At 37.6% G+C, this 24694-nt stretch overlaps 1 protein-coding gene across 4 annotated transcripts in view; it reads right to left on the reverse strand.

The window, feature by feature from the left end:
• The window catches only part of FBN2 (fibrillin 2), a 180680-nt gene that overhangs the window by 50708 nt on the left and 105278 nt on the right, over positions 1–24694 (reverse strand). For all 4 annotated transcript variants that reach the window (XM_087741308.1, XM_087741306.1, XM_087741307.1 and 1 more), the window contains 11 exons: positions 19628–19765; positions 18339–18389; positions 17729–17854; positions 14482–14709; positions 11854–11979; positions 9351–9479; positions 7108–7233; positions 6269–6394; positions 5330–5452; positions 5084–5209; positions 930–1055 (listed from right to left, as the gene is read on the reverse strand). In XM_087741308.1, coding sequence (XP_087597434.1) covers positions 930–1055; positions 5084–5209; positions 5330–5452; positions 6269–6394; positions 7108–7233; positions 9351–9479; positions 11854–11979; positions 14482–14709; positions 17729–17854; positions 18339–18389; positions 19628–19765 — 1425 coding nt within the window. The remainder of the gene's footprint in view (positions 1–929; positions 1056–5083; positions 5210–5329; positions 5453–6268; positions 6395–7107; positions 7234–9350; positions 9480–11853; positions 11980–14481; positions 14710–17728; positions 17855–18338; positions 18390–19627; positions 19766–24694) is intronic.

Here is a 24694-nt window from a genome sequence, read left to right on the forward strand (position 1 = left end):
ATTCAAGCAAGTTACTTCACATTATAGATTCATAAAAAATAGTGACAACTGTATTTTCATTTTGTTCTTTGTTTCTAAACATGACAAAATTCATCTGCTTTCCTACAACTGCTTTTCAGTTTGAAATTAAAGCTATTTTCCAGACACATTAAATATGCTGATCTCTGTATGTCTAAAAATGGGATGAGACCTTTGGGTACACAGGTACACTTCAGTTATAAGAACAATTAGTCTAAGATTTTAGTAATTATAGAAGAAATTCTTGAAGACCAAATTATAGGATAAATTCTGTCAACTTTCCCAGAATAATAATTTTGAATTAACTTAGCTTCCTGAATGCAGTGGACCCAGCTTGTAGAGGACAAGGTACTGCGTAACTATCACAGGAACTCAGAGTTTGAAACTGACTGACAATGATGCTGTAAAATTTGTCAGCATGGGTTGAAGGATGGCATATACTTTACCTCTTACATCACCACTTTTTTTCATTCTTTTACTTTTTTTTCCCCTTTTGTCCTGTTCTTAGACTACAGGGCCATCTCCTGCAGCTTTAGTTGACAGGTGAGTTCATACTTTAAGTATGTATGACAAATGAGTACTGACAAAATACTTCTAATACAAATGCAGCTGTGCCCACCCAAGCTAAGTTTCATACCACAGATATTTCCCCAATGTATATTGATAAAAGCTTTGCCTTTAAAATTACAGTTATTTAACAGGCCTTGCATATCATATTGATACTGGTCAAGGAATGGACCTTTTCAGACTCTGGATATGTGCTGACAAATGTAAAATATTTACTCTTATATTTACTATTATATAAAGATACCAATCTCTCCCTTGTGTGTGAACACTTGTGCATTTATTTCACTTGAAAGTCTACCAAGATATGTGCACACCGTGACATATATGTTGGAAATTTGCTTTACCTGTGCATCCAGTGGTTCCTTTCTTGACTGAATATCCTAGCTGACAGTGACAAATGAAGGAACCTTTAGTATTTTCACACTCTCCAAACATACAGATGTTGGAATTCAAATCACATTCATTCACATCTGTAAGTGCACATAAATTCGCTATTAGTTGACCGTTACTATCATTTGACAGCATACTTTGTCTTTTTGGAATACTTTTATTCAGGTGAAAATATCAGAAGCATGGTCCACACCTACAACATGTGGCATTTATCTTCATCATAATATATTTCAGATGTTCCATTCTGTATTCTTTTAATTCCCTAGAAACAAGTAAGGATGAATGTGTAGTCCAAATACTACAGTGTTTTCTAATTTGTTTAGAATGCTAATTACTGGACTATGAAGTCAATTACTTCTTACAAGAATCACTTTAAAGCATTTTTAAAAACATGTTCTTGATCATAATATAGCTATAATTTTCTTCCAAAGAAGAATTTATACAGTAAATTGATTACTTTTCCTGTACTGATATTATCTACAGGTTTCAATTTGCACGTCTTGATCACTATTTAAAACTGAATAATGATATATACAACTGTGTTGATACCTCTGAATAGCATTTGTCAAAATTATAAAAAATAATAAAGTAAACTCAATCACTTTTTTTAATAAGAATTCAACTTATGAAAGACAAAAAGTCTTATGAAACAATGAAACTGGTATAAGAGCAAACTAGAATTGGGCACCTGTCAAGCAGGTAACTGAGGAGTTTTACATGAGTGTTCTGTGGCATGCTGAAGAGGGGCCATATGGTCCAAGAGCTTTTAAAATACCTTAAAATAAAATATTTCCATTTGTCCCTTGAAATGATATTAACTAACAGTATTATACTATGACATTGAAGAGAGTCATTGTACTGTGGATAAAAAGGCATTTCTAGCATTTGTAGTTGTCATTTTGAGTGAAGTAAGAGGTCTTGTAATGCAGCCAAAGCAGAGGCCCACATGACATGTAAATTAAAAGTGTATTAATTGGGATATAATTAATATTAGCTTGCCTTAAACCCCAATACAAGCATGCTAAAACAGTGTAACTAGAAATAGCATATAAGTATTGTGTAATACTGTGTTGGCATAGCCAGACACAGTTTTGCATAAGGATGTGAGCAAGGAGGCTGCCAAAAGGACAAAGAAACACGTGCGTAGCTGCAGGTAGGACACATCAAAGTCATAGAAGTTGCCAGACAAAGAACGATATAAGCACAAGGGACTGCAGATGGGCAAGAAAACCTCACTGGTACACCAGAAGTATTACTAGTAAGACAAGAAAACAAGATAAGCCCTACAACGAGTAAAACGGACTCTTTTTTTTTTGGGGGGGGGGGGGGGGGGGAATAGCATAAAAACATAAGCATGGAAAATTGGAGAAGAAAGGAGACAGACCCACTTCAGTTCCAGCTTTTCTTGTAGACAAGCACTCAAGCCCAATAACCTTGACCTTTGTGACTAAGCAATACCAGGGGCTGGAAGCCAGTCAATGCAAACTACCCGTAACAGCTCTGTGGTATTGTGTACTTGCATATAATTTAGAATGCGATTGTTAAAATCTAACAGTCTTGTATCTGCAGTGATAATGATCAATATTGTGTAAGAACTGACCATTGGCCAATGTGTTGTTGTTAAATGAATTTAGTAAAAGTTAGGCTTGTATTTTAAAACAGGGCTGATTTTTTCAGCCTTCTAAATACTTTCATTACAGAAACCTTTATTTCCCTAGTATATTCAGTTGTCACACTGCAAGGCAAAGGAAAGCTGCCATGCTCTAAGTCTCCTCAGCTGCAGAAGCTGCTGACTTACCTTTGTAGTTCTGCTTGCTGAGACACCCCTGGAATGTAAGAATTGATCTGCTTCTTCCAAAATCTCACTGGAAGAGCCTGAACTATGAAATATATCAAACAGGGAACTCTTAACACCACAAGGGAACTTCAGACTCCTCTTCTTACTAGCTCACGGCTATGAGTAGCTCTGGCACAGCCTTCCATTTAGGTTTTGGAGAATGACGATGGATAATTGGCAGCTTTTTAGTACAGACCTATATCAATCATTCTGCTATGCCATTAGAAAATGGGTAGCTAGGAAATAATTTTTATTAATGATCCCAAGTGTGTATGTGTGCGTCGCGGGGCGAATTCCTTGCTGACAAGAAACAAAGTCCCACTGATTGTGAAAGAAGCTGAAAGAAACTTCAAAACGTTTCAAGAGAGGAAGAAAAATCAAAATGTCTATCAAAGCTGAGGTTAAGTAGGAATGAAAGAAGAGGTCAATGACCATTGTCCTAATGGTGTTGCTGAAAGCCAATTTGGGAGAGGGTAAAGAGCAGAGACACTAAGAGCATGCCCTTGAGAATAAATGCTTCCAAAAGTTAGAGCTCTCTCTGGCACATAGAAAGACACAAAGCCACCACAAAGGTAACATTCAAGAAGTCAAACTTCAGGTGGAGTGGGGAAAGACTCTTGCAGAATGAACAAGTGATAAGCCACAACCAGAGAAGTTTTCCCACAACCATATTAAAAAAACCAATAGTCACAAGGAAAAACAGGGTATCAGGACTGTAGGTGTGCTCTTGTGCCAGACTCCCTTCCCAGACACCTCAACGTGACTGCTCAGCACTTGCTGCCTTGATGCAGACTGAAGTTTCAAGAGACAGGTAAGTTTGCTACTGACGTGTCCCTCTTCTTCCCAATTTCACTGCACGTTGCATATATGATGAAAACTTTCCATTAGAAAGAAAACCTCTCCTAAAGAATAATGTAGTTTGTACCTGAACTGTGTTTTAGATTCTTATACTGCATGCTAAATCTTCAGTATAGGTTTTCAACTATAATACAAGGCTTTGCCATTATTCCAGAATTTACCTCATTTCAAAGCTAAATAGTTTATAATCAAAGATCTGGTTAAAAACTTCTAGTTAAAACATAGTCTTATTAGGAGTTACACCTATGGCAACCTTTTGACTTTATTCAAATAGCTCCAATTTTATACTAGTTAAATGGCAAAGATCATCTAACTTCACATACTGTCAAAGAAATACAAGATATTGCACATATTTCTGCTGAAAAAAAATCAAGTACTTTGTTGAAAGTAGTGTTATGTCCAGTAAGAAACTGTAGTAACCCCAAAGGCTTTTTGACAAACTGGATGATTCTGTTAACAAGGAAAGCAATTACATACATGGCAGAAATTCACACTTTCTCACTGTAGGTTTCTAAACTTAATATCAGATACTGTTTTCCTAAAGAACATTTAAGAGCAGTTGTGTATAAAATGAAAAGAAGTATACTGATTTTACAACTACTAACATGGCTAATACGAAAACATTATTGAAGAGATCAGTTCTGAACTTTCAAGTTGGTTGCATAACCATGGAGTATGTGCGCAAAACTGAAAACAAGAACCTGGAATAACATAAAAGTGAAGGTGAAAAGACAATCTTTAATTCAACTCTAACTATGGAAAAAAGGAGACAAAATCAGCTTAGGTCAACTTTGCTCAGCATTATGTATAAGTAGTTTCTCCCCAGTGTGTGCCTGTGTGAGTGTGCACACATGCAAAGTGAAGGTTTGTTTGACAAATGCTCACAAAATACAAAAAGATGTTATTAGTATAGCCAAAATCACCTTAAAATATGAAACATATGAAACTTTATATTAAATGTAAAAGGTAAGAACTTCATATAAACACCAAGATAAACTAAACAGGTTAGGTTAATTTGAGGACATACTTTTATTTTAATTTCCTTTATAATTACTCATGATAACTTTCTGTAGCTGAGGGGATAAACTAAAACACAAGAGACAGAAGAAAATGCTGGGGCACTCAAATAATCTCTTCTCAATAGAGATGTTTTAGAGGAACCATATCATCACGATTAAATTGCTCCTATTTTTGGAACTATGTGATTCGATTCATCTTCATGGACATTTCAAATGTTTTTCTACCCTTCCTGACATCTACATTTGTAGGCAAGAAAGATCTACAGGTTTTGGGGTTTTTTTTTATAATATACATAGTTTCAATACCCACTTTCAAGTATTCAGCAGAACATCTTAAAACATTAGCCGCAGAATTTTTAGACTTGCATTATATTTGGTGCATACAGCTACTTACCAATACAAGTTTTCATATCCATAGAAGCCATAAATCCATCATAACAGAGACAGCGATATTCCCCTGGAATATTAGTGCATTGCCCACCATCACAGATATCTGGATTGTTTTCACATTCATCAATATCTGGGAAAAAAAAAAGGTAGATAATAATTCTGTCACTCCGGCACGGATCAACTAAAAGAATACCATGTTAATATTTGCTGAAAGATATGACGCTGGAACTTCTAAGATATTAAAACCTACCTGCACATGTCCTGACATCTGGCATTAGAGCATAGCCATGGCTGCAGCTACATTCATAGCTGCCTTCTGAGTTAGTGCAGTGGGTGTCACAGCCTCCATTCATTATCATACATTCATCAATATCTGGGGAAGCAACATTAGTAGTAGTAAGTCTACTTTTATAAGGAAAAGTCATCCTGTCTTGACATTTTACTTAGTAGAGAAAACAGTTTATCAGTGATATGATTCTGAATTTTTATCCTCGCTCTACTGCCTCTGATTTCTGTTTCGGTCAGCTTTCTCTCTTTCAACTGGATTTTCATCTGCGGAAGCAAGTGGCTATTTTAGCTGTTGCTTTTGTTTATATATATCACTCAGGATGTAAAAAAAAGTGAAAAAGACAACGTGTGGAAAGGAAAGAAAAAAAACCCTCAGAAACTTAGGTTTCATTAAAGCTTGAAAAGTAGCACAAATGTATATGTTTTCAAAAAAATAAACAAAACCAACAAAACCTCTCAATTCCTCTGTTCTCCTTACCAATGTGATGACAACTACATAATTCAGTATTACTATAGTAAAGGATTTAAGAGATGTATACAATAAGGAGAAAAAGTGAAAGAGAAACTTATCATTGCATGGGGCTGTTCTTGCTTGATCAAGAAATCAAGCAATATTTTCTGATTGTTAGCTCACGCCTCTGATTTTAATGGGGTAGTAGCATAAGAATATTTTTTCTCAAAGTATTCTGCAGAGTTCAGTACAGCAACAATCTTTTTATACCTTCTTTATATTTCTAAGGTAAAAGAAGGGTCCACAATAGTTCATGATATGCCTAATAGCAGATGAGAAGATGGCACTGCTCAGTTTCAAAAGGAAGATAGGAAATTAAATAAAAACAAAGACAGATGAAACAATATATGCTGTAGCACAAATACATAGGTGAAAGTGTACAACACTTGCCTATGCAGCCTTGTCTGTCAGGAGTGGCCTGGTACCCAGAGTTACAGGAACACTGGTATGTTCCAACCATGTTCACACACTTGCCATTTCTGCAGAGATTGTCACTTAACGAGCACTCATTTACATCTGGAAAAGAACCATTCATATCAATTACTTGTTATTCAGAATGCAGACTCTAACTGCTCACATGCCAGAGAGAGACAGTGAGAGGTAAAATTTTAAACTGGTGGCTTTCAGGCTTTTTCAATTTCTGTCTTGTTCTTAGCATGTTCCAGTTCAAGGTATAGAGCTGTGAACAGTATGTTTAAGCCAGTGTCCAAAGGTTTATCTTCTTTGTTCCTGGTCTGTGAGCGTTAACTGTGCAGTCTGCTGGTTTAAACCAACTCTTGAAGCATCGAACACAGAAACCAAAGAGATAATATGCATTATGGTTTTTGCATTTTTTTCACCATTTTGGTGAATTATGTGCAAAAAGGAGAGCTGCATTTGAATAAGGGACAATACTTTTTTGTGACTGTAGGAACCAAGTTTGCTTTGTGCTTGTATGTATTTTACTTGAAAGCTGCCAACATGAGTTGTACAGTCCTTTGAGTTGCTAAATAATCCTTAAGAGGCCTGGTAAAATACTCCTCTTTTAAGTCAACAGCAGTTAATGGCACTGGAGATTTTACAGGATCTGCTACAAGGTTTTAATTTGAAGATACTCATATAAAGGAGGAGCATGAATTTGTACAAGATATTCCTAAGACCCTATCCTTGCCAGAGACAAGAAGTTTTCATAGCACAAATGACCACTGTTCTTAGAAAGCTGGAGACTACTGTTCTGAGTTGAAACTCACCTATGCATTCCTCACGTGATGGCGACAGCTCATGTCCCAAAGGACAGTCACACTGAAAACTCCCTTCAGTGTTCACACATGTGCCACCTCTACACAGCAGAGGGTTGCGTTCACATTCATCAATATCTGTGAAGAAATCATGATTAAAAAATATAAAATCATTACTAAGGAGAAACAAAGAGAAAAGCAATTCTCAGTGTCTGTAAGTGACAAAATCTGGAGGTCAGAAATAAAAGCATTGTTTCATTGAAGCAGTGCTGCTCCTTTCCTCATACTGCATAACAGTGCAAACAAAAAACTATACATTATTATCTCTAAAAATGGGTATTTTTCCCCTCAAGAAAACAAGAAATTCATCATTCAAAATTAAGTATTTTAGCAGACACAGGACACAAAAAAAGACAGCAACTGTTTGGATGGTTGCCATTTAGAACGATGTATTAAAGTGATGAAATTTTCAAAAAAAGTGGTTCTTAATGCAACCAGGCACCCATTTATGTATGCATTCAAATTGTTGTCTATGGATGCAATAATGGGGATGTGTAACTTTTAACTAGATGGCCATTCAGTTAGATAACACCTGTATATGTCGTTGTGTGGCTGAGAAATATGCTTGCTACAGCTTATAATGGCAAACTGAATATTTGATTCACAAACCTGATAAAAACAGCTAACACTGTAGATGTGGATGAAGAGAAATATGACCAAAAGATGTTCAATGTGCAGGATGCACTCGCACTTTGGGATTTCCAGGAAACATTGTGGCCACCTATCCTTGAAAGTAGAGACTTTTATTCAGGTAGGCAGACTAGTGTTATTTTTCATTAGCCTGAGAATTTAGCCAACATATCATTGAGTTTTGCAGGTTATTCACATGAGGGGAGAAACTGCCTGATGATAGAATTCAACATCTCTTTTGCTATACTCCTGCTTGGATAGTCCTCACAGCTCCAAAGTGTTTTCATTGAACATTATGCCCTCCCTTTCTCAGTTCCTGCAAGAGGCCCTCAAGAAGTCATTTCTCTTCTTATCTCCTCACTTTCTGCTTCTTTATCTGACATCTTCTCTGGCTCTGCCTTACAGATAATGTATCTCCACTATACAGTATTGATTCTCTGCATTTGTACTCTGTCTCTCATGAAGACTATTCAGCTTATACAGCTTAACTTCTTTGTTATGTTCATCTGTGATTCAGGCAATGATTTTTTGCTGACTTTTGGAGTCTAAAAGCGTCACAATTTGCAGGAAATCAAGTAAAGGTGACAGGAGCATAGGACCACTTACGTGAGTTCAATTACGAGCACAAAAGCTCCTGACAAAACTCAACACAAAAAAGAAGCCTAAAATAGGCAAAAGCAGGGACAGCTGAGGCAGGAGAAATACAAAGGCACTGTCTGAGTGTGCAGGGACGGGGTTAGGAAAGCCAAAACCACCAGGAGCTGACCCTGGCAAGGGATGTGAAGGGTATAACAGCAACAGCAAAAAGATGAGGGGAAATATGGGAAGGGAACTAAGGACAAAGGACATGGAAAAGACCCATGAGTGCCAAAAGGCAGCTGGCCAGTGTCCTTTTGAAGCCACTACTGACCATCCTTGAAAGGTCATGGAAGTTATGCAAGGATCTTTAGAGTGGGAGGAGAGGAAATGTCAATCCAATCTTCAAGAAGGGCAAGGAGGAGGACCCATTCAGTCTCATCAAGATGAAAATCTCAGACTTTTAATTTTCATTATATATTTCACGATATGTTTTAAGTACTCCACAATACTAACTCAAGATTTTTTAAGGTGGCTAGTAACTTCTGGTGTCTCCGTATCTATTCTTACGCCTTTAGACAGATTAAAGAGATGTGATTTTTCAGGAAATGCTCTCAGAATTTCTTGAGTCCTAGAATAATCAAGGAAAAGTGAATCACACTACTTTTGAAACTCCAGCCTTCTATCCCTAATTTTACCAAATGTTTGGATAATTTATTAGCAATTTTTAAACTACATGAATGAATAGTTGCTGCTGTTCTAAAGTATCTATACAGAAAAGTATAAAAGTACTTAGCAAAATGAACAAGCAAAGCTACATGCGTAGTTTAGTTATCTGTCCTATGAATTGTGTATCTGTCTCATTTGTTCAAGAAGTCACAATAATTATACATATGAAGCGTTCAGTGCAGCTGAGCTGTATAGTACAGAGTACAGTCAGGCTTCGTACAATAAATGGACAGACTCCAGGTCATTCTGACAACACTTACCCATACAATTCTTCATCATCATAAATCCACTTTCGTAACCATCAAAGCATTCACACTCAAAGCTTCCAGGAGTGTTGACACAAGTACCACTTCCACATAAGTCTGGGGAGATCCTGCACTCATCAATGTCTATTTTATAGTAATGGAGAGGTAGAAAAATGAAACAGAATTTAAGGTTATCCTGCTCTTCACAAAAGTGAGCACTTGGCCATTATAAATTAACTCTACAGAAATCATGTCTAGTATATAAATCAACAGAGAAAAATGAAATTAATTTAATATTTAACAGAATATCTGATTATGTGAAACAGTTTGTGAAAGACTCATAATGCAATGCCTTCAGAGCTCTCAACTATAGATTAAACTATGTAACAAATAGGCTTCCTTTAAGTGTAATTTAAGATTCGATTTCTAAGGAAATTACTAACTGCAACAAATTCTGAGTTGTTATTATTATAGAGGTACCAAGTGACTCCATGACTACTGTGCCACTGATGTTAAATTGCTTATTATGAATACATTTCTCCAGTAATAGCATTATAAGCTGACATATACCCTTTCTATTCAGAATTAAAGTAGCTCCTTTGAAAGTCAGATTTACCATTCACTGGTTATCTTATTAGTTAAGTTTGAATGAAACTTACTGTGGAAAACTATAGCAGGTTTGTAGAGGTAAAAAGACAACAGAAGGAAGAGCTCTTTGTAAGACACACCAGTAGTGAGGCAGGAAGCTAAAGAGGAATTTGCAATATGGATATGATCCAGTGAAACAGGTCAGTGTTGAAGGACAGGACTGGAAAAAACTGGATAGCCCGTTATTTACTATCTCCTCACATCTCTCCAGGCTTCTCTCTTCCTTACTCTACTGCCCATCCAGTGTTTTTGGGGTGAACTAAGCTTCACGGTCTTTGTTTCATGTTCTCCACTATACCCTCTACCTTCAGCTTCATTCACTACTCTGGCATTAATTTTTACATATTAAGAAATCATGAAGTCTTTAAGAAGGGAATAAAAATAACAGAATATTTGAAACAATGAACACATTAGTCCAGGATAGGAAATAGGATTGGTTCTGCCATCCAAGAAGTCCAGAGACCAAGGAATCAGAGAAGAGCATCAACATGTTTGCAGTAAGTTGGTGAACCGGGCAGTAGACTCATTTGTGTAAGTGGTTGAGGAAAACTAGGCAAGTATAAGATTAACTAAAGAAACTGCTAAAGATTTAAAACAGTTCTTTTTTCACACCATGCAAGAGTCTCTTTTGCCTCTGCATCACTCCCCATGGTCAGGTTTCTGCTGGGTGAAGATAGTTCAGTACTCACACACAGATGTGTGGAGGTGTTGGATGGTGAACCATCTGGTGGGCCTGGGATGTTACAGAGTATCTGGCCTCCTGCAGGCTTCATAAAACATTTTGTTGCTAATTTAAAAGAAAAAAGTCTTCCATTTAATAAAATCTAGCTCTCTACAGCTGCTCAGTGGAACATTTTCATCAGAACAAACTTTCAATGGAAAACAGAACCAAAAAAAGCTTTTGTAGGGAGAAGTTTTCTGACCTATTCTTGTTAGTTTAGAAATAAAGTTTGTTAAATGCATTTCTCATCAATGCAATCACTATAAAAACAAGGAAATCACCAGTTAGGGCAACATTAACATCCAGACCAACCTCAGTTAACATGCCTTACCACCCACACTTCATATTACTCAGACTCACTCATAGATGCCTGTGTGGTATAACAAAACCTCCTTCATTTTCAGCACAGAGCCACCCACAAAGCAGGCATCCAGGTTCTCATAACCAGAAAACTATCAAGCATATCTTCTGTTTCAGTTTTTCCAGGCAGTAAATAACAAAATATTAAACATTTAAATTAAATGCATGTCTCTCATTGAGTTAACATTGCACTGATGACAGAATTGCAGAGGTACCTCTGTGTGTGCTTGGCTACTGAATCCAAAGGAAAATTAATTTGCAGTGGAGTCTCCAAGTTTGTTTAGTAATACAAGGACCAGAGAGTAAGGAATGTAAATTAAGTTAATCTGTATGTTAAAACATTGAACTTGGGGTTTGCTGGTGATCCTTATTGATTTTTCAGGTTGTACTGATAGCGCATGACCTGAGTATCTTTAACACCAGTTTAAAAAATTCCTAATGTACGTGTACAAGAAGAATGTTACATTTATTAAAGAATCACTTTTTGAAAGGGAAACTGAAGACAGTTGGCCATTCTGTCCAAAGATCAAGCTCTTAGAAACTGAAGGAACTTAATGACATTAAGTTTCCAGATCACCAAGCTATGTAACAAGTGCAGGTTCCTTTAAAATGCCCCAGGGATGTGGTAGAGTCCCCGTCACTGGATGTTCTCAAGATGGGCAGGGTGCTAGATAACCTCATCTAGGCTCCCTTTCCTACAAAAGGTTGGAGCAGATGATCTTTCGTGGTCCCTTTCAACCCGGACTATTCTATGATTCTAGGAAAAACAGGGGAAAATGCAAGACTTACCTGTACAGTTTCTTTCCTCCATATCTAAAGTAAACCCATTGTTACATCTACATTTGAAACTTCCAATTGTGTTTCTGCATTTACCATTCATGCACATACCAGGGAACACCTTACATTCATTGATATCTATGAAATAAAAACAAAATAAAAGAGCATTCTTAAGCAGAAATATATATAAAATTAAGGTGAACTTCCTGTTCCTTCTTACCAACTGTATTGGGCATAAAAGGCAGGGTTTGGGCTGCAGGGGACTGGAGGAATGGCCTCTTCCGACACAGGTTAGAATGGAAAAATGAAACAGAGGAGGCAAGCAGGAGGGGACATTGTTGGAGGCAAAACTGGAAATGCACTCTTGGAAGGCAGAACTCCATGGCTGAGGAGAAACCCCTGAGGGACTGCCACCCTTGGAGAACCTATGTCAGGGCAGGGACACCCCTGAGGGACTGCAGCTGTGGCTGATCCATGTCAGGGAAGGGACATGCCTGAGAGACTGTGGCTTATAGGCGACCCAAGCAGGAACAGGAACACCCTGAGGGACAGTGGCCCATGAAGGATGCATGTTGGAGCAGACATCTCTGAGGGATTGTGACCCACATGCAACCCTTGCTGGGGTAGGGAGATCCCTGAGGAACCATGATGTATGGGTGACCCATGCTGGGGCAGGGACACCTCCTAGGGACTACCATACATAAGTGACCCACACTGGGGCTGGGACATCCTGAAGGAGCATGGGCTGTGGATAACCCATGCTGGAGCAGGAACACCACTGAGGGCCTCTGTCCCATGGAGGAGCCCATGCCAGGGCACAAGAAATGAGTAAGAAGGAAGGAGCAGCAAAAGAAAAGACTAAGCAACAAAGGGTGACAAAGAGAAACCGTCACAGTGTCCCCAAGGCCCTGTGCTGCCAACTGCCTCATCCATGGGATTAGGGGGGTCAGACAGCAGGAAGGGTGGAGGAGAGGTGCTGGGCTGAAGTCAAGCCTGGGGTTAGGGGAGAAAAGATGTTTCCCTACCTGTTGAATTGTTTATGCTTTCTTTGCTTCTCGATACCCAAACCAGTAATTAAAAGTTTACGGTAATCAGCAATCAACCAAATTCAGTGAAATTCCCGGAGTTGAGACTCTTTTGCCCATGATGCCAATGTGTATTGTGCTCTGCTTTCTAACATAACGAATATTCATGGTGTTCCTGAGCCAGCTTGTAAAAGATGTAACTATTACCTAGTTGATTTTTTTTTTTTTTTTTAAATTGAGAGTGCCAGAGTGATATCTGGAGCTCAGTTTAGAAAAGGGTAGTTTTTCTTTTGTAGAATATCAAATGAAATGTTTCACATCTTCTAAATGTGTTTTGCTGGACAGCTGGATAACACAGGCTGTTAAAGTATCTTGCATAGGACAAATAAAGGCTTTTCATGTAGCATCCTCACTCATATGCACTCCCCCAATAGCATTCACAAACCTGAATGAGCTTTTCTTACACTCTGTGATATAATTTGCTGGATGAATGTCCTTACCCAAGAATCATCTTTGATGAAACAAACTTCTGTGTCCTATGTATTAATGTCAATGGAAGAAAAGTGTGGTCCAAATACAAAAGCAGAAACAAGAAGCAAAACCTTACAAAAATCTTGGAGTAGACAAGATTTTATTATCATTAAATAATTAAGAATGTATTATTTCTAATTAAATATATTTTAATAACAATAAACAATTATATTATTATTATTAAATTCCTTATTTGTTTAGTAAGTCACCACTGAACATTCAGAGCTTTGTCTGAGAATAGTAACTCCTGAAAATCAGAGCTTAATTATGTTGGAGCAGAGGTCCAATCTGTTTTCTCAAGCAACTCAACTTATTTCAAGAAAAATGCTTCAGAATACATCTTTTTAAAATAAATTAAATACTAAAACACTTCTGGATCACCTCAGCTTCTGCACACAGAAATTTACAGTTTTTCATCTCAGATCTCAGTCAACTAAAATATCTCAGATCTGTTTTTTTAACATTTTCCAGCCTCTTCAGTTTTGTTTTTGCTCTATAGGAGGTGAAGCTAGTAAAAATTGGACCAAAGGCTTCTATTTACTTCTTTATCACTGCAGCTCCTCATTATCATTGCCATCATAATTTTAATGCAACAGACACCCTTCCCTTTTAATCAGTTATTAATTCTGCAAACCACAGAAAGAACCTATCCTTCTTCAGTCTCTCCTTTGGAGAACCCTGGCCAAATTTTAGTAATATTTCACATTTACATCTTAACTCCCTGACTTTATGGAACTTCATCTGACCCTCAGTTCACTCTTTGCAAAGCACTACCTTAAAAAAGGTGCACATTTTCTGTTATTCTCATCATTTAGAGCTCCCTTCAGTGCTGTCATAGTCATTTCCTTTTTCTCCTTGCCAAATTCAAACTTTGCACCTTCCCTTTTAGGCTCCTGTAACACTCTTGAGCACCATGCAAGCAGAGAGTTTCCCACCTCTAAGGTCAGCTCTTTCAGGCAAACATCTTTATAACATCTCTCATCTCAAGTACATAAGAAACATAAACACAAATCCTGGCATTTTCTTAGAATATTCACCCACATGTACCTATAATTCATTTTTAGATCCAAGAAGGAACCCTTACCTTTATAAAATGGCCTGCCAGTTAGAATATCTCCCCTGTTGGAAAAGCCAGGACCTCTGGGGCACAGAGCCTTATATTCCTTGGTGCCGGGCTTAGGACACTCCTCACAGTCAGAGCCCCAGGCAGCCCCCACAGCACAGCAGCAGGCATCCATACGAAACTTGCCAGGCACAGACTGAATGCACTCATCTTCGTCCCATTTCAGGTAGCATTGCTCCATGCGAATATCTGCTCATTTTACAAACACAAATAGGCATTACCCTTTGCTGAAGTTTTCTGGTTTTCAGAAGCACGAGTACATGTGAGGCTCAGTTTCTGGGAGACAGATTTCTGCTCAGGACTCTACACTTCTGCACAATGTTCAACCATCTGAAGTTATCACACTATAGTTAAAGTTTCTGGATCTCTGTTGTACCACATAAAAGTAGAAGCATTTCTTTTGTTGTCTCCCAATATAAAGTTATACCATTACTCTGACATGATTGTGCTTTTTAGGGTTCTATGTGTATCTGATAGGACAGAGACATGTACTTCTTTACTGTGTCAGGTATTCTCATTTACAAATTGATCTGCATTCATGGTAAAAAAAAATATTCCAACCTATGTTTAAATTATTAAATTATTTTAATAAGACAAAGAATACAGAAAAAAAAATGCTGACTGTTTTTAGGCTTACTTTAACACCAGTTAGCAGGGGAAAACAATATGGTTTCCAGAAAAATTAATTATGGTTACATTGAAGGGTCCCATCTGCAGAAAAGCAGGTCAACCAAAAGATAGATCAACCAAGTGTGCAGGCAAAATCTGTACTTGCATACCCAGCTGTCAGGAAAAGTACCACACACTGGTCTGTACACAGAAAAAATCAGCTTTGCTATATCTCACATACAGTAAAAAATAACAATAATAACCCATTTGAAAGCATCAGTACTTCCCACACTTTTCAGCTATTTGCATTTCAGTAAATAAAAATAGTTTAAAATTTTTAGAAAAAATGTTAGTATTTGTTAAAATATAAAATTGGAATTAAAACTGGGTTAAGTCTTTACATGCTAATTTCTACATCAGAGGAGAATTTCTATGCCCAAATTCCAAAAATCTGGCAAATAATACCAATAATGGGAAATCAATGACAGCATTGGGACAATAGGGCAATATCAATTACAGCAGTGCTAGAGAAGATGTCTGTGATACTATACAGAAATTTATTGGTAGCTTAATGCTCTCCAGGAAAAGAGAGTTATTTTCAGTGTGTAAGGAAGATCACAAGGACACACCGTGTCTGATAAAATAACTTCTGGACATATTCTAGAGCCTCCTGACTGAAATGGACTGCAGGTCAAGCTGTATTTTCAGGATAAATATAAGCATTAATATTTCATATGATATACTGGACTGGAAGTTAGGCTTTAGCAAACCTAACAGAACTCTTAAATGCTTAGCGCAAAAAGCTCTGGAGAAGATGTAAGATCTAAAAATAACACAGATGAGCTGCTGAACTGTTTTCCATACATGCCCTTCAAAGTTGCGCAGATTCGTAATATAAATTTACCCCATGCAGATCTGAAGTTAAACAATTTAGAAGCAAGAATAAGAAATGGAAATTGTTCAAATACTCATGGTTTCCTGTAAACTATTCCACATCATGATCATATTTATTTTCATTTCCAGAGATTCAGCAAACATACTGCTAATAAATATTTGTTTGCACTAAAATCACTGTAGTGGATCATGCAGGAAATAAACATATTTCAGAAATACATGACATAATGCACAGTGCCTGTGTAGCAGAGGAGAAGGCATGTGTCTTGTAATATAATAGGTCATTTTTTCATTAAAATAAGAAAAGGGAACATAGCTTTGAGGGTAAAGGAATCCTGTGTCCTGCTTGAAAATGGCTCCTTTGTTCCAACATTTCATTATATCTATCAACCACAATCAAATTCACACCTATCCTTATCGAATTTCTCATTGAGAAATAATACAGGGTTGATGGCCACAGGTGCCAGTGACTGGCAACGGAATTACTAATTTTGGGGGGTTGGGGTGGGTGGAATATCAAGTAAAACCTAACATGCAAAACTGCATATGACATGCACAAACATAACAGATACGTGCATCCACGCAGACTTGGTTTTGGACTGTTTCTTTTTTCTGAGACATTTATACTGGTTGTACACATCTGCTTCATTTCAAAATTCTGCTTATTTTAATAAATATCTCTAGAATTACATTCACATTAAAAAACCCCATGACCTGGTAACTGTTTGTATGAGCTATTGGTAAGGCATAGTGCAATTAAAGCAAGTGTTTGCTTAAATTTGAATCTGCTTCAGGAAAGAGAACACTGTTGAAATAAAAAATTAAAGGTTAGAGTAGGAAAACCCTTGACATGAAGCAAAGGCTGAAAATTTTTTTTGTTCTGCTGCACTGTTTTCTTAAATCAATGCTGTCAGTAATCATATTTTTACAGTCCTTAAAACTGGTACACAAAATCAATATGGATTCCAGATTCTATTCTAAACATTCAGTACCCTGACTTTATCTTTTTTCATCTCTGACCATTGATTTCTAAAGATGCAGATTAATAACACTAACTACACTTGCTACAGGATACTTCTGTTTTCTTGAACTTACACAGGGGTTCAGTATTTTTTATACCTGAAGTCTTTCCAAGACAAATATATGTCTTCACGGACATCATGTTTTGTCAGTAGAAGACACTAATCTGTACAACACAGATGAAGTCTTATTTTTGTCTACACTCATTTTGATTACTCTCACACAGACCAATTTGCACCAGGTGACCAACTGACCATCGTGCTACAAGGTAGTACCTGAGGTTCACAAAATGACTAGATGATAGCAATAGAGAAGAGCACCATTCACACTGCATTACAAGCTGCTGGCTGACCAGCTGACTCCTTATCGTCTAGCTCCCAGTGTGTCAGACATTTCTGTTCATGAACCGAGTCAGAATAAAGGCAGCACTCTAGCGAAAGCTATTGATTGCACTGTGGGCAAAACAAGTCCTAACACAAATATTCATATTCCCCCAAGTGATTAACAGCTCTTCCCTGAACTGGCACTTGGTATCTAAGCAGGCATAAACTAAAACGTGCGCTTAACAAACTGCTTTCAGAGGAATTCAGAAACAAACCAAACATCCTTTCACACCCCTTTGAGAATGACTTTGGACAATTGTTGGATACAGCTAAAAAGCTGGCAGAGTTGAGTGTGCTCTTACCTAAACACACTCGCCCTGTTCCATCCAGCGTCAGTCCTTCAGGGCACTCGCAGTGAAAGGAGCCTCTGCTGTTAATGCACCGCCCGTTGAGACAAACCCCCGGGAAAACATCACACTCATTTACATCTGTTGGGGAAACAAAGAGTTGAGTTATATGCTAACTCGAAGGAGACAGCTACAGCTTTATTTAGAATTTAAGCTACAGTAAAGAAAGCAAGAGACTTTCATCCATACTGTATTAGGATCTGAACATTGTTCTGAACAAGCATCTGGCTCAGTCTCAGGGGACTCTTGCAAGATCTTCAAGTCATAGGGCACTAAGATGCCACATTCTCTTCTCTAAGACAAGATGATGGATATAGCTGAGAGCAAGGAAAAACTAAAGGGATTAAATGTATTTTGAAGGAGCAGTTCCATTCTCTTTGTATCATTTTGATATTCTCCAACAAAGAGTGTAACATAATACTTCCCAACAGGCAGTAACTGTGAAGGCGTTCATCTAAGGCCAATATGGTTATGCCTGGCAAAACCGACAACATAATATATCCCCTTTTATCTCATTTTCAAAGGAAAAAAAAGCAACATTTTGAGTAAGAAGTAAAAACTTCACCTTCACAGGTAACACCCTTCACTCTGGCAAATCCTCTTGCGCAAGCTGTGTCTGGAATCAAGCCAGAAAGATATATCACTGCTTTAGAATGATAGCAATATAGAAGTAAATAATTAAAAAATAAACGTATCTTTGCAATTCTCTAATAGTTTGACTGTATAAGGTGGTGAGCACTCTAGCCTCAATCAAAAAATGTACTGACTCATACATGTTACTTACAACAAGTGAATAGTTGAGGAAATTAAACCTTAGACAATTACTTTCTCATATGCTTTCCTTAATGGAGACCAGAATGCTCAGCACCTAATCATATCAATCTCTGCACTCCCATGTAGCTGAAAGGTATATTTCCTGTCAAGTTGCCTGATGATTTAAAGCTTTAGTGATGCCAGTTATCACTAAAGGCTTTTTTCCCACTGCAGCTTAATAAAGGATCTGAGCAATGACATTATTTTAGGATATGCATGTAAAATGTCGCATGATGTAGTGATACAAAAGCTTGCTGAAATTTAACTGCTTAGAGATTAGGAAATTAAACGGTCAAATGTACCCAGTCTGAGCTAATTAGCTCTCTAGATTGATTAGCTTTTGATTAGTTTTTCCAGTCTAACCTGACCGTGCTGCTTCCTGGAATCCAAAGTAATATCTTTGCTTGATGCTGCACTGCACAGTTAAGAGCTCTGTTGGATGTTGTTTGCACCATGCTTGTTAGATGGGATACATGTGCTCACAGTTATTGTTCCAATTAAAAATGAAAGGCTAAAATGTCCTGACACTGTTTCAGCTGCAAGTGGCATTATTTAAACCTTATGGGGAAAATGTGGCACAGTATTTTTCCCACAAACTAGAGCACAGTTAGAATTCCTGCTTCCAACTTCTAGACCTAGCCCTCTAATCTAACTGTAGTACTATTCTGCAATCAATAATTGTACATAAACTATGTGTTTGAAAACAGCTGGAAAAAGTGTTAACAGTCCACAACATAAAAAGCCCTCAAGACTTTTACCAGATATTTCAATTTATTATTGTAGTCCTTACTTCCCTACCCCAATGCACAGTCCCTGTGGAGACGAAACATGTAATTATTAAAAGATTTATTCACATGTTATTTGCTGGCAGCATCAAAATTATTAGAATGATCCCTGATAGTGGAGATTACAAGTGATGCCAAATAAGACAACTTCATTTCATGGGTTTTTTGTTGTCTGTTTTCTATACAGAAAATGATGAGAATCTATCTAGTGGTACTTCCTCTCTTCTCCCAAAAGATGCAGGATATGAGAGCATACCTAATTCACATCGCTCACAAGGGCTGCCCCAAGCTGCTCCTAAGGTAGCACAGCATTCAGATTTCAGTGTAGCACCATTGATGTTGACTTCACAGCGACTGTCTTGGACATTAAGCCAGCAAGTTCCCTTCAGGCTATCTGCAGTGGAACAGAAAGCAACATGGAATTGTCACAGAAAAAAGAGCTGGCATGCCATGTTCGTGCCACCAGTAGACAGAGTACCAAGGGAGCACAGGCTCTCTTTTAAAAGAAAACCTTACATCAGAGTAACTTTGTACACATTTTAGTTTAGAAGTGGTGGAAAGTAATAGGCACTATAAGTAAAAGTGTGCAACAAAGCACACTGAGGCATTTTGTAGTCCAGATTGCATAGCTACTAGAGGTCCTCCAGACACTACAGTTGGTTTATTTATATATTTTATCTAGAGACTGATCGGTCTAAAATACACAAGTTACAACAAAAGCAGAGATCACAAACTGGGACTCCCCCTTCCAGCTGACTGCCTAGACCACGGGGTTATGAAATCGAGGTGCTCTTGCCTCTCTCTCACTCAGTGAACCTTCAAGGTTGTTGGGAAGGAAAAAAAGATACAAATGTGGGGGATAGGGGTGTGCTATATTCTTTTAGGGGTCTGGCTCTGCTGATGCATTAGCTATGCTTTGAACATGCCTGTTAGGTTATACTCCACTCTCTGCTCATGAGGGCTCAGCCCCAGCACACCCAGCTCCTGAATCAGAAATTGGATTGCCAGGCTGGGAACGCAGATCAGCTCAGGGCAAACACATTCCAGTAAGTGCCCAGCCACATCAGGCAGCACCTCCTGACTGCTGCCCAGGCTAGACAGCCACTGAGCAGAGGGCAGATTTTCAGCCACAAGTGCTGTCTCTGCTGCCTGAAATCCTCTGAAATCCTTCTCTTTTAGGTACCCAAATCTTCAAGCCTTAAAATCTATGCTTTCAGTGCCCAAGCCGTTTTTTAAAACGTCAGTTAGATTCTAAATCAGTTAAATACTTTAAAAGTTGCACCTACAGCACCTTTGCTCAGCACCTTTACAATGTTACACTCAAATGGTATAAAATTTCTTGAAGCAGTTTAACAACCTTTGTGATCAGATAGCAAAAGCAGTATATAAATATCTAACTCAGACTGGGAGGTCAGCCTGGGTAGAGCTTAAATGCCTATGCATACTTGTAGTTCAAAGCTAAGCAAGTGGCCCAGATGAATTTAATGAGATGACTAACGAAAGAGGAATAGGATTTGGCTTTAAGATTTACGTATATTATATGTACAAAAAGCCAAACCATCTATTAGGTGCTGTTGATCTAATATATGTTGATCTACTAATACCTCATGTTTAGGAGCGGTGTGTTTAAGATAGAATCATTCCAGCTTATTTTTTTCAAACAACTTCAACTTTCCTACAAAATTGTCATGTTATGAAATTATACAGACTATAAAGAGCACAACCCTTCTTTGGCTAAAGTAACAGGAAAAAATTTGGCCCAAGAATGTGACTGGAATCAGCCCTAGAAACTGGGCAACATAATTCATTAACAGTTAAGTGCAAAACACTGGTATTATTTAGGTTAATGTTGGTTTCAAACATGTGGGGCAGAACACCACACTTAAACAAGTGCACAAACCCAACAAAGGGTATAGAAAAGTGGAAAAGGCATCTTTTCCACACCTTGATCAGCCTTTAGCTAATAGACTTGGGTTAACACAACAAGACCGAAGACAAAACCTGGACAGTCATTAGTTGGGTCACCTCTTACCCAGTCATGGGATGGGCATGTCTTTCGTCATCATATGTCCCAAATTCAGAGACCAACATCGGGAGAGGGAATGTAGGTTCTTTAGCTGCTCTTTTACGCCTCATCCAGCTTGCTGCCCATTTGTTGATGTCTCTGCTTTATGTTATCAAAATGTAAATGCTTCCATTGCTTTATTCAGTAGAAGTTTCTTGAGCTTGATATTATTTAGTTTTAGTAGCCAACTTTACAGGATGGAAAAATCAAACTAATATCTCAAAAATGATATAAACTATACGAATTAGCAGGTGACTTTCCTTACACCAGCTGCATCTACGTTATCCTGCCAAAGTCTGCTTGTCTTATCTTTTTCAGGCTACAAGTTAATTTCCTTTATTTTACATAATCTCTCTTGTCCATAAGAAATCTACAATGGGCAGTCACTGTGACTTCTGCTTTAGTGAAAAAGTTATTATCTAGCATCAAAGCATGTTTTCTGTTGCTTGCATCTCTTTGATTCTGACTTGAAGAATAATAAATGCATACTACAGGCAGATGGCAGCCTACTTATTGTGCACTGTATGAACTCCACAAATCTTGACTAAAATATGCATAAAAAGCATATATTAAGTGCATATTTCAAAAAGCACAAATGGCAGCATCCCTACTGTATGAGCAATTCCCAAAATAGCAATGCAACACTTGTACCCCCCATAGATGTATTTCAAAACAATTTTTTTCCTCTAAAAGTGCAGTCTCAATACTGCAAACACTGTCAGTGTGCAAGCAAAACAAATGCAAAATATGTCAACATTTCTGCTGAATGCTTTTATTATAACTGCTGAACTAACAACCCTCATTTGCTGGATGTTTGAGCTTAAATTTGAGCACAAATGTTGTGACTTGAATTCTGACTGTAATTTGAGCAAGTCATTTTTTCTCTATCTAGGAAAGTTCACAGAAAGAGACAAATAGCTCACACATCTGTGCTCAATTTCTGCAGGTAATGTGGATGCAAATGGCTCAAGCCACCTGATTCTTCAGCCTTCAGGCTGATCAGACTGAGCAAAGGAACCAGAGGAACTGACAGACTGAAGTCTTCTGTCCACAAACTGAGTAAAGAACATGCATTAGTCATATAGTTTCTTCATATCAGATCAGTCCAATATGCCTTACATGGCCTGAGTCCACGAGACAATGAAATAAGATGAGCAGTACAACCAAGTAGCAACAAACACATTGGAACAATACATTGTAAAAATAAAATTAACAGTGATGTTAATCCTTTTTTATTCCGATACTTTTGTCCTTGCTTTCACTTAAATATTTTGTGCCATTTTTAACTTCAATAACTTTAATCATCATCATGAAAGAAAGAAAGAAAAACTGACTCTTAAAATGTAGGACTGATGCTGGTTCGACACGAAAGCCAATTTGAAATTAAAGAAAAACTAGAGAGGAGTCAGAATCTGGCATTACCTTACTTTGATCATTGTTACGAAGAATACCACACATTTCCAAACTATAATGCTACTTTAGCCATACATGTATGTTTTGGCATATGCTTTTCATATCTGATGCTACAGGAATGCTTTACAGGAGCAATCCGCTAAAAAAATTAGGGCAAATATATTCAGTATACAAGTCTTTCACTGCAGTGGTAGTGGGGAAAAAACAACTTGCTCTACTGCAGAGATTTAAAATGGCATACATTTGACAAGACCATTTGCAAATTTTTCACACAGTAAACTACCTATAACTTCCAACCCCTTCCTTACTTTTCAATAATCCAGTCTGCCCTCCTCTCAACACTACCAATTCCAATGGAAATTTTGCCAAGGTAGAAAAACATACAACTAGGCTCTAACAGTATAAATCTGCATGTCTTGCATTAGCTGTACTTCTGACCCTTCTGTTCTAACATATTCTCACATGTAGTACAGAAAACTCTTCCTGAGACGATTTTGGTCAGCGCAAAAAAATAATGATCAGGCTCACAGTATACAGGTGGCTCCTATTCTTCACTTTTTATCTGACTGTTCAGGTATTATTTTTTTTTTTACGTTTTATGTTACTAATATTCAGGCCAAATGGGACCTCACATTGTAAACATTCCAATGGAAACCACTTACAAAGTAAATCCAGAACACTGTTATAATTAGGCCCTTAGTGAACTTGTAGCACCTTTGGATGTGAGAATACAACAAGATTCAAAATAAGCAGTACAAAAAAGCATAGGTTAGTGTGGTCATATCAAGAAATTAGCAAAATGTAAAAAAGAACAAAAAAACCCCTGAACTTTACTGGCCAGTGATGCTACAAGGAAATCTAAGAGAAGGCTTAGGCTCAAAAGTAACATTCACTTGAAAAACATATTAAGGCACAGACAGACTCAATCATTAAATGGAAACTTGAGTCTTTGCATTCAATTTCCTATCTTTAGAAAACTTTGGCAAGGCAAGAAAGCTGAACCAAGAACACTAGACAAATCCATCTTAAAATAAAAGGAACATTTAAAATTAGCATCCTCCAGTTATTAATGACACTCCAATCACTTATCCCACATATCCTATGGTGACTTCAATTATGTTACACAAATAAGATGAAACAATGGCAGCTTGCAATCACCTGAGAAGTACAGATGTCTTCAATCCTTTGAGTTTTCTTGGAAAGGCAAGAAAAAAAAATCTTAATGAATGGCTTCCAAAGAAAATGCCAATGACATCTTGCAGACAACTGTTACTGCTAGCTCCAGTAAAATTTGTGCAGTGCTGTTTTTTTTTTCAATGCAACAGAATCCTCAAAGGATGTTAACATCATTTATTTTTATATATATATTTTGTGTACGTGTATATATAAAACCAAGACAACACTCATGTATATCTGCTCCAGCGGCAGGGATCCTGACAAACTCAGATCTGTCTTATTCACCTTTACTAGCTTCCTACAAAAGAGGTAAAGTATGAGATTGTGCTATAATGCAAAAGCCACTAACATTTCCTTAGAGCTAGGAAAGTCAGTCTTTGCAGTTTATGAAGAAAAACCCTAGAAGCCATGTGCTTTCCTATTACTATTTGAGTAGATGTTCCTTCAGTTTTACTTGTTTTCTTGTCTCAGATTTAAAAGTGACCAAAGAACTGAGTGGGCATTTCTGCTTCACAGTTTCTCAACGACCAGACTAATCACTTATAGCTTTACTCATATTCTCATTCTCCCAAAGGACAAGATAATTCCTGTTAATAAGAAGACATCCCCACTCTCTCACCCACCAATCGATACTTGTATTTCACCACTTTCACCATAGTTTGGACATCC

The sequence above is a fragment of the Nipponia nippon genome, unplaced genomic scaffold (genome assembly GCF_047370975.1).
Source record: "Nipponia nippon isolate SJK-2023a ecotype South Korea unplaced genomic scaffold, ASM4737097v1 scaffold_8, whole genome shotgun sequence".
NCBI classification, from domain to species: Eukaryota; Metazoa; Chordata; class Aves; order Pelecaniformes; family Threskiornithidae; genus Nipponia; species Nipponia nippon.